The sequence below is a fragment of the Hermetia illucens genome, chromosome 3 (assembly GCF_905115235.1).
Source record: "Hermetia illucens chromosome 3, iHerIll2.2.curated.20191125, whole genome shotgun sequence".
Classification (NCBI taxonomy): Eukaryota; Metazoa; Arthropoda; class Insecta; order Diptera; family Stratiomyidae; genus Hermetia; species Hermetia illucens.
The window spans coordinates 66,652,288-66,662,430 of record NC_051851.1 but is presented as its reverse complement, the minus strand read 5'-3'; the positions used below and the strand labels follow the sequence as shown (position 1 = coordinate 66,662,430).

Sequence of the window (10,143 nt, the reverse complement as noted above, 5' to 3'; positions counted from 1 at the left end):
AAAGTTCCCCGACGTCTTCAATTCTGTCCATTGATGCAGAGATGAAGAACGCCATGATATGTCAGACTTCACTTTTATTGACAATTATCTTCAGTCCGACTACCTTTTCTTCCTTTGACTGAGACTCATGACTTGGCGGAGAGCAAACAAATGCCATTAGCATAATCAAAACGTTTGGGGAAATATTTATCATCATTTGACACTTTTATTGAGTTGTGGATCATCGTGTCCATGTTAATTTTTATTCGTTTTTTGAATAGCCACATCCTTTTTGGTATAGTTGGTTGTAATATATGCCTATTTTCTTAGGGTTTAAAAAACCTCCGATGCTGCTGATAACTTCTTTTTTGTATTTGAAATTCACACTAGCCTATTTAGCAGTTAGAGCCCTTAAAATTTCATGAATCTCATATATAGATTGGTTTATATACATACCCTGATCATACTTTATACGGGCAAGTAATGGGGAGCTATGGTTTTGGTGACCATAACAACAGTAAAAGGTCTATAGATCTCTGCAACTTTCACTCCCTCTTCATCGACGGGGCACTGTTGGAGCACACACATAGTCCCGAAGGGGATCATTGCGGCTGTGTCAGTTTGCAAATGGGTCGAGCGTCAACTCCACAAATTCATTAAGGATTGACTGCGATTCGGTAGTCATCCAGCAGTCAGAAACCTTTCTTACTGCATGGAAAACAGGAACTTAACTACACGCCTGAGAATATTAATAAGCACTGGGCCACCATCAAAAGTACCTTTCACTTTGAAGTTTATACCAAGTTAATTTGCAGAACTTTACATATGTACTTGTAGATTGTATGGAAAACCACTATCTAAAATTTGTATTCAGGAATTTTAAATGAAATTTGAAAAAAAAATACTTAATAAAATGCGTTCCGTTCTTTAAAACAACAATATAGACATTCAAGTGCATTTGCTGTTAAATTCAAGGGGCAACAACCTTATTCGATAGTTTTCCCAAATCTTGAATTTCACTTTCAATTAAGTCGCCAACTTTCAAAAATTCTGGTGGTGATCGATGCATACCAACCCCAGCAGGAGTCCCGGTTAAAATCACATCACCTGGCTTCAGTGTAATGCATCTGAAATGTAAAAAAATATAGTTTATGTCAGCAGTTATTTTGAAAATGTGCAAAATTTACTCGGAAAGGCGAGATATAATATCATCAATTCGGAAAATCAATTCGTTGGTATTTCCCGACTGCTTTAGTACTCCGTTCACTAAGGAAGTCAATGATAAATTGTGCGGATCTTTGATGAGACTTTTGTGTACTAGTGCTGGACCAAGTGGGCAGAATGTATCCATCGACTTTCCAATTAAAAATTGACCTCCATTCCGTTCCTTCTGCCAATCCCTTGCAGAAATATCTTGAGCTACAGTGTAACCAAAGACATAATCAAGCGCGTTTTCTTTTGCCACTTTTTTTGCTTCTTTTCCGATTACGACAGCTAATTCAACTTCCCAATCAAGTTTCTACAAAGGGAAAAACTTCATTTCCATTTCTTCAAAAGACCCTCATTTACATTAAAAGATCATACTTTGGTAATTGCATGCGCGATAACGTTTCCAGTAGGTCCGACCAAAGCTGTATTAAATTTACTGAAAAACATCGGTTCCTTCGGTGGTTGTTTATTTTGTTCCAAGCAATGACCTGAGTAGTTCAAACCGATGCAAATTATTTTTTCCGGGTTTAGAACTGGAGGCAATAATGTTATGTTGTCGTTTACTTTCTCCGATGGAAGTACCGTAAGCTTCTTAGCAACGTCTTCAACTGAAATGTTCTCTTTGATGAAAGTTATCATATCTGACGGAATGCCTGACTGAGACGACAAATCGGTTAAGGTTGCACCATCATCTGAGATAGCACCAAGTTTTGGTGTTGTATCGTTTTTACGAAGGTATTGTACAAATCGCATTCTGTTGCTATCTGGTTTACTGGAAGAGATTAAAGAATTATTTTGTATATTATAAAATTTTCTTGAGCAAGTACTCAGTGAAAGCACGTTCATAAAAAAAAAAAAAATCAGCTATCAAGATTTGTAGATTATACACCGGATGTTATTTTCATAATTCATGATTACAGTGATACCAAGAAGACTGAACACAGAAGATGCAACTCCCAGTGTATTACTCGAAATTTTATGATTGAAAAAAGCCATTGCGCATGTTCGACCGTCTACGGTAAATGCGTGAGAAAAATTGCGCGCATAAAGTCTGACATTAGTGCCGTGTGTGTGATGCAATGCATTGATGTGCGGCCACATGATTGCGAGTGCATGGCTGTGAGCACAGCTGTTTATGGGTTGCTATGTGGAATGAGGAAACACACACATGTCATCGATAGTCAATTCATGAATCACATGGATCACGGGCCAGTCAGCTACCTCGTCTCTAACCAACGAATGGGCAATGACATTCCGTGCCCATTAGTCACTTGATTTGTTCCTCCTGTATTCAGACATATAAGTACAAAACTACTGTGAATTTCTTTTTCTATTTAATTCTTAATAAAACTATGCTTCAATTTGATTTGCATGGCAGAAGCCGGACTTAGATGCAACTGCATATATGCGAAATTCAAAATATGAAATTCTGATTTTATGCTAATGAACTGATGGCGAACTAACCGATCATCACAAGATCTTCGATAACGATATTGAGGCTTTACAGAATAATCATTTTTTGCATTTCATGCATGCCCTAACCCCTTAAAGCAGTTTACCATCACAGCACTCATTCTCCTACATATATGAGAAAACTAAAAAGCTTGAAACTCTATATGTTTGCCATAAGCATCTAATACGCCATCGCTACAGGTTTCTAGCAATATACTCTCCCACGACTTTCTGAGCAGCTTAGATTTTTCCATTGTTCTGCTCTAGCTAGCTCTAGAATGACCCAATTTTCATGCATGCTGCGATACTGGACTCTATTGCACGGCACAGACTACAATGCAATATCCCCCCTTCTTCAATGTGTCGTATCCACTGCCACTACTGCCTTGATAATTTGTCCTATGTCTGACTCATAAGCCGCCGTTGTCCTTCTTTTGGGATTATCTGGCTAGTGGTGGTGGTGACTTTCAATGTGCTCCTCCCATGTTGTGCGTCGTGCAGGACAACTTCAATTCGATCTAAAGAAGTTGTATTTCTAGATAGACAAAATAGAAAACGTTGATTTACCGTCGTTAATATGCTGAATGGTATCGAGTTCAATGCCACCGTCGACGGAAATAACGCTACTCATATTTAGGTTTTTTGGTATTTATTTTTAAGGAGAATTCTCCTTATTTCGTTCTTAAAATCCCAATCCATTCCCAAATAGTCCATGGCTCTGTGAACGAATAAGCATCCGCCTGGTCGAGATGTGTAAGGAAGGATCTATGGTCCATTGAATCCCGTGGCGTCATCTGCCCAAGATAGCATGAAGAATGCAACGGGTAACAAGAAGAAACAATATCGGTGACACAATGCAGCCCTGGCGGACTCTATAAACTGAGATTCCTTCATGGTTGAGGTGCAACACTTGTGTTGTGTTGTGTATGTGTGCAATCAACTGACAATAAGTATCGGGGTCAAACCAGGTTAATAAACTTTGGCAAACATAAAGTTTACCACTTATTGTACCGTTATAGTACAGGAAACACCTCACCAAGACTCAGCAAAAGAAGAAAAACCTGAAGCTATAAAACCAACAAGTAATGTAGCCGAAGCGCCTTAGCTCACCAGCCTAAAGAAACTCACATGACCGCTTATTTTTCATATTAAAGAATTTCAGCAGGAAAACTAAATCCACAGGAAAACATCCCGGGTTGGTTCAATCCAAGCGAAGGGCAGCAATTACAATGTAAATGATAAAATAGGATACCACACATATGAAGACGAACCGATTGAAAATCTAACCAGATCCTGCAATGAAGAAGAACTACTAAGAAAAGAAAGCCAGAAACGAACCGAAAGAGAAAGTGAAACCTGCAAGCCGATTAATAGCAGATAACAGTTGAAAACCTGCATCCAATGGTGGCGTTTAACAAAAATATGAAAATTCCGTCAATATCCTCCGCTCCGATTTAGAGTGAACAGATATGACAGGTTTTATGTTTTTCTTATAGAAGAATATTAGAGTGCACAGCTCTTCCGTGTGTACATAGCTAGTATGTTTTTAGTATATCAGACACTAAACTATTATAATTTAGTGTGATATTGATATTCAATGTTTTGGGTTGAAAAAGAGGCAATTTCGATCTATCATAACTTTGTCAGCAATAGTATAATTTTAACTAATTTCTTATAACTCTATGATTAACTTGAGGGGTTTCCAGTCGATATTCCAGAAATACACTAATGTACTGTGATTTGAACCAATGTATTTTGAGGCCTGTCCCCATGTAAGGGCAGCTTCCTAATTTTTTTTCAAGTTTTTCGGTTGGGTAGTTTCTGAGAATGTGTCCGTAAAAGAAATGATTACTTACTGGGAGAAAAAGTCCCAAACTTCCTATCTGAAAAACTTAAAGGCTTAACTAGTAAATGTATAATAAAAGCCCTTCAGCAGATATGTTGTCAATTGACAACACAAAAAAACACAAAACTCACTATGGAAAGATGTGAAAAATCTAAAATCCAATTCAACAGAAAAAGGAGAACCCCAAAAACTCCAAAAAGATAACCATTACCAATATGACGTGTGAAACTAAATGAACTGAGGTCAGAAATGAAAACAAATGGGGGCTCTAATAAAACCCGAGACTGAGTTGGCAGTAATCAAGTTCCTGCAAATTATCAATACAGCATTCAAGGTAGAATACATTCCTTGACAATAGAAACGGGCTGAAGTTATTATGGCCCCTAAAGCAGGGAAGGAGCCAAGCCAAGTCGAAGCAAACCTTCTAATATCGCTACTCCCAACTAGTATGAATTATCCTTAATTATCCTTAATATCTTATAGAAGCTCAACAATTTGGTTTCCGTGGAAACCATTGCACAATTCAACAGGTGCACAGAATCACAAATATTATATAATTGAAATTGTAATAGAGTGTATCCAACCATTTTTATCGATATCTTTCAGTGGCATCAGAGTATGTTGTACAAATTAGATAAAGACCTCCCAGTAGAATTTTTTGAATTCCTAAAATCGTATGTGTCTGAGCAGCTGTTCAGAGCAAAATACTAAGGGAAAAAAATTACTACAGTATTTTGAGTGTAACATCGTTCGTTTTGTATAACAATTATATACTTCCCAGTGACAAAGCGAAAAAGCTACATTTACGGCTTACGATGAGTAAAAACACTCACTACTGAGAAAGTTATACTGAAGCGTCAAAAATGAAACTAAATCGACTTATAAATTTTTCGAAACAAAGTATAAAAAGCATTCTAGATATACTCTGGTAAATTCGAAACGATGATTCCCGAATGGCAATGGTTAATTAGGCCATTAAAAAGCATGCAATTAGGCATGGTTAGCTGTAATAGCTAACTACTAGTAAAATAGGAACATAATGTTCCTATCAGAATAACGAAGTCCAAAAATTCACGGATATTACGAGTCTGTTGAAACAACTGAAAATAGTGAACAATTGTCAGGAATAAAGCTTTTGAAGAGCAGCCAGTTCAACAAAGAACGCAATTAAGGTCTTGGAGTTGACGACACAAATGTGAATTTGAAACATGAAAAGGAAGCGAGTAGAGATGAGTAAGCGATGTGTGTAATCTCAGAAAAGTGGTGTCACCTTAAAGCGCCAGCATACCATCCCTCAGCACGAACCAAACATTACAGTATCACCTAACATTCAAATGACGATGATATTACTCAGCATATAAGGTGAACTTTATGAACGGCGAAGTTGGAGTTTGGAAATAAATATATCAAGGAATATTTTGAATGGGAAGTATGTACAAATGGGAAAACGTGCATAGGAAATTTCTCACACCAGATGAACACAGAACTGTTATACCCAAAGAGTCCAGCTTCCGGTTTTCCGTCTTGCATGAAAGGTTCAATCTTCATTCATACCTACTTGGCGCTTCGGTGCATATTACGCTGTAAATGCAAAGCAATATTTGGCGTCTAAAAACGGAAGTTGTACCAACTGGTCCTCCAATTTGGTGGTTGGGTAGGGCTGACAATCCTACACTGAAAACCCAAGTTATGAAGCCACGGAAGGAGCCTTGGACAGAATGGATTTAAAAAACGGCGCACCCGGCAACGACAACGGAATAAAGATTTGAGCATTTTCTCATGAAATGTGCGCTTCCTGTACAGACCGAATGCTGCTGAGCAGCATAAGGCTAATGTAACAGCGTTGCAAGAGATGCGCTGGACAGGGACCGGTTTCCTGAAGAAGAGCCACTACACCATATAGTATAGCGGCTGTCCAGTAAACCATGTGCTCGGAGTAGGTTTCTTAGTCAGACTAAAAATGATACCTGCTGTTATCGGCTTTGAAAATATAAGCGAAAGGCTATGCAATCTGCGTTTGCGAGGCAAATTTAGAAATATAAGCCTCATAAATGTTTCCGTCCCTACAGAGGAGACTGCAGAGTCGGAGAAGGATACCTTCTATGAGACACTTGAGTGGACCCTTGAAGCCTGTCCCAAGTAAAATATCAAAATCATACTTGGAGATTTCAATAATCAAGTAGAGGCGGAGCCCATATTCAGACGATACGTTGGCTCCCATAGCCTTCATAGGGATACCAATGATAACGGACTGCGGATTATTCAGTTAGCAGTATCGTACAAAATGATTGTTGGAAGTACTTGGTTTGTGCGGAAAGCGTTCCACAAATATATGTGGGCCTTTCCAGATGGGACCACTTTGAACCAAATTGACCACGTGTAATGTTAATTCTCAATGAACGTGGGCACGCGCAGAGATCTATCAAGAACTCCACTGAACGGAGAAGCGATTTCACAGACGGAAAAAGGAAGCCTTGGAGAACGAACAGAAACTCGAAAAGTACAGGAAGCAACCGCACCAGGCGCGGAAGTTTTACCAGCAAGTCAGCAGGATGAAGTCTTATACACCTCGATGCTCATCTTGCCGAGACGAGGGAATACTGATTCCCGACGGAATGGCCATAGTGGAACGATGGATTGAGTACTTCGATGAACTGCTGAACAACCAGAATATCGGCGAGTTGGAGGTCCCGCCAACTGAAGACGACGGACAAATACTGCCACCACCAAGAAGAGAGGAACAATCCGTGCAATTCATCGGCTAAAAAATCATAAGTCGCCAGGAGCCGATGGAATTACCGCCGAATAGGTTAAATATGGAGGCGACCAATTACGCCAACTGGTTCATCAACTTGTGCTCAAGGTGTGGGACAGCGAATCAATGCCTGACGAATAGCAACGAGGCATTATCTGTCCCATACATAACAAGGGAGATATCGCACAATGCAGCAATTATAGAGGTGTCACGTTGCTGAGTACCATCTATAAGATATTCTCTGTTATCTTGCTAGGCCGGAACAGCCCAAAACATCATTGGCCCATACCAAAGAGGCTTCACTCCAGGCAAGTCAGCAACAGGTCAGATTTTCTCTCTGCAGCAAGCGATGGAAAATCTGTTGGAATATGGATATCAATCACAGCATCTTTTCATTGACTTTAAAGCCGCCTATGACAACATAGCCAGGGTGAAACTGTACACGGCCACGAGAGAATTCGGCAACCCTACGAATTTAATAAGACTGACTAGGCTCACCCTGAACAATGTGCGAGGCCAGATAAAAGCAGCAGGATCAGGAAGGCCCTGGAGAAAGTGATTCACGATGCAGACGTAAATGCGGGAGGCACCATCCTCTTCAAGTCCACCCAGCTACTGGCCTACGCTGACGATATTGACATTATAGGAAGAACAACCCGATATGTACACTCTATCTTCATCCAAATCGAGCAGGCAGCGCGAGATCTCGGGCTGCACATTAATGAAGGCAAGACGAAGTACGTAGTGGCAACGGCAGCGCCAATAACCAAAGAAAGAACAACATCGAATCGCACGAATCAAACCAAAACAATAAAGATAGGAGACTACAACTTTGAGACCGTTGAAAATTTCTCCTAGCTAGGGTTGAAAGTCACATCCGATAACAGCTATGACGATGAAATCCGGGCTGTCAACAGAGTTTATTTCAGCTTACAAAAACTGTTTCGCTCGAAGCGTCTCACCATAGGGTCAAAGCTCGTACTGTTCAAGACTATGATCTTGCCAGTCCTTACGTATTCATCAGAAACCCAGGGTTCTTAGCAAACAAAAAATGGCGAAGTCTTGGTCGCGTTCGAGAGAATAATCCCCCGAAGAATTTTTGGCTCCCTATATGAAGATGGACGATTCCGAAGCCGACGAAATCTATGAGCGATACCCATACCGTCTGGTTATGGATAAAATCCGGCTCAACAGCTTCCGTTGATGAGGATGATCCCGTCCGAAACGTCTATAAAGGCAATATTTATGGTAGAAAAAGAAGACGAGGCAGACCGTGCCTAAGATGGAGCGATGGCGTAGATCAATACGCCAGACAGCTTTTAGGAATATCAAATTGGTGGACCTCGGCGCAAAACAGAGGTGTATGGAGTCCCTTATTAAGGAAGGCCTAAACCGAATACCTGTTGTTGCTCCGTCAATGATGATGAATATTTGGCAATGAAAGCTGCCGAGTGTTAATATTTTATGTTTTAGTATCATATGTACGGTTAGGGCGATGTTCTTAATATTACTTTTTGTAAAAACTAATGCAATATCACTTTACCTAATAAGGTCATGTTCTGCACATCTCTATTATCGAGACATGGTTTTAGTGCGTAAAAATCAAACCCTTTCAGGGCACCTTGGAGCTATTTTTTTTGTAGATTCGCATCTGAAAACAAAAAAAAATATATTGGTCGACAAGGTAGATAGGGAGAACGGAAGCTTTCACGTAGTTTGTTCTCTTGGCAAAGTTTGATCAAAACTCTCTGCCGCCAAAAGGAAGGTCGTGAGACTACATCAAGGTCATGAGGATACTAAACCTTCAAGTAAGCTATTACCTGACCAATGGTTCTATCATATGTCAACGTAACAATTGTAAGACAGAAGCTGATGTGAGAATTTTTGCTATGGTAAGTTGAACTAAAGTTAAGCTGAAGCGATTTTGTGCCAACGCTTCCTTTGTGGTGTGGTGGTGGGCAACAATTGAAGGAACATGAAAACACCATGTACCTGAAATGTCCTGACTTTTGTGAACATTTGTCCTAAATACATGTGCAAATCTAATTCTTTTCCTAGGGAGTGGAAGAAAGAGTGATCCTTAAGATACCGAAGAAGATAGAACCGCATTTGCATCCAAGCTTCATAGCTTCAAAGCAGCTAAAAGTAGTCCAGGGACACATCAAACTACACCTTGAGAGGTTCCTCAAAAAAAGCGGGTTTCCACTCTGAATCCTACACCGGCAATCATGCCGCGCAGACGTGTTTGATGACTGCTATACATATAAAGGTCAATGAAAACAATAAACAGAAACTACACCACCATATTCAGTGATTGAGGCATTGCCCATCAATTTCTTAATGTATCTCAACACCAAAAAATGATGGAATTTTCCTCAAAAAATTATGAAAGCTTGTTTATATTAATTACCTGGAATACGTCCTAGAGAATTTTTCGGATTTATTCACTGCAGCGCCAATCGTAGTAACTTGATTTTGCACTTCTTTTGCCAATCTTATCTACAACAAAATAGGAAGAGATAAATGCGCTTATCAGTCCACTTGACAAATTTCAGTTTCAATTCCAACTCAATACTTTTGACAAGCTTGCTCCTCGGAAGATAGAAATTGAAAGCATATTTTGATGTAATTCAACGGGAAATTAAATATTCTAATTTGATTAGATCAAAAGATTAAGTTCAACCGAGTTGAATGTAGTGTTGACATAATATGCCCACCGGCCAAGCTATTGCCCGAGCAATTTCCACTCACTTATGAGGGTTAAGTGAGGCCGCCGAGATTAGATACGCGAAATTTCACAGAATTCCCTCCTATTATGTAAGGCTTGCTAGTTGCTGAGTTTCGGCTCCTTATCATAATAATCATAATACTCTTCTCTATTAGTGACGTCAACATATTAGAT

The 10,143-nt window shown here is 39.6% G+C and overlaps 1 protein-coding gene across 2 annotated transcripts; it reads right to left on the bottom strand.

Moving 5' to 3' along the window:
- Positions 1–837: 837 nt before the first annotated feature.
- Positions 838–10,082, bottom strand: LOC119653188 (fumarylacetoacetate hydrolase domain-containing protein 2). 2 transcript variants are annotated; one of them, XM_038057745.1, is made up of 5 exons: positions 9,652–9,729; positions 8,785–8,892; positions 1,564–1,960; positions 1,167–1,498; positions 838–1,106 (listed from the first exon to the last, which is right to left on the bottom strand). In XM_038057745.1, the coding sequence occupies exons 3-5, from the start codon at positions 1,939–1,941 to the stop codon at positions 950–952; spliced, it is 867 nt and encodes a 288-aa protein (XP_037913673.1). In that variant the 5' UTR covers positions 1,942–1,960; positions 8,785–8,892; positions 9,652–9,729; the 3' UTR covers positions 838–949. The 2 variants fall into 2 exon arrangements, with proteins under 2 accessions (XP_037913673.1, XP_037913672.1); XM_038057744.1 differs by lacking the exon at positions 8,785–8,892 and adding an exon at positions 9,817–10,082 and having other exon boundaries at positions 868–1,106; positions 9,652–9,740.
- Between the last annotated feature and the right edge of the window lie 61 nt (positions 10,083–10,143).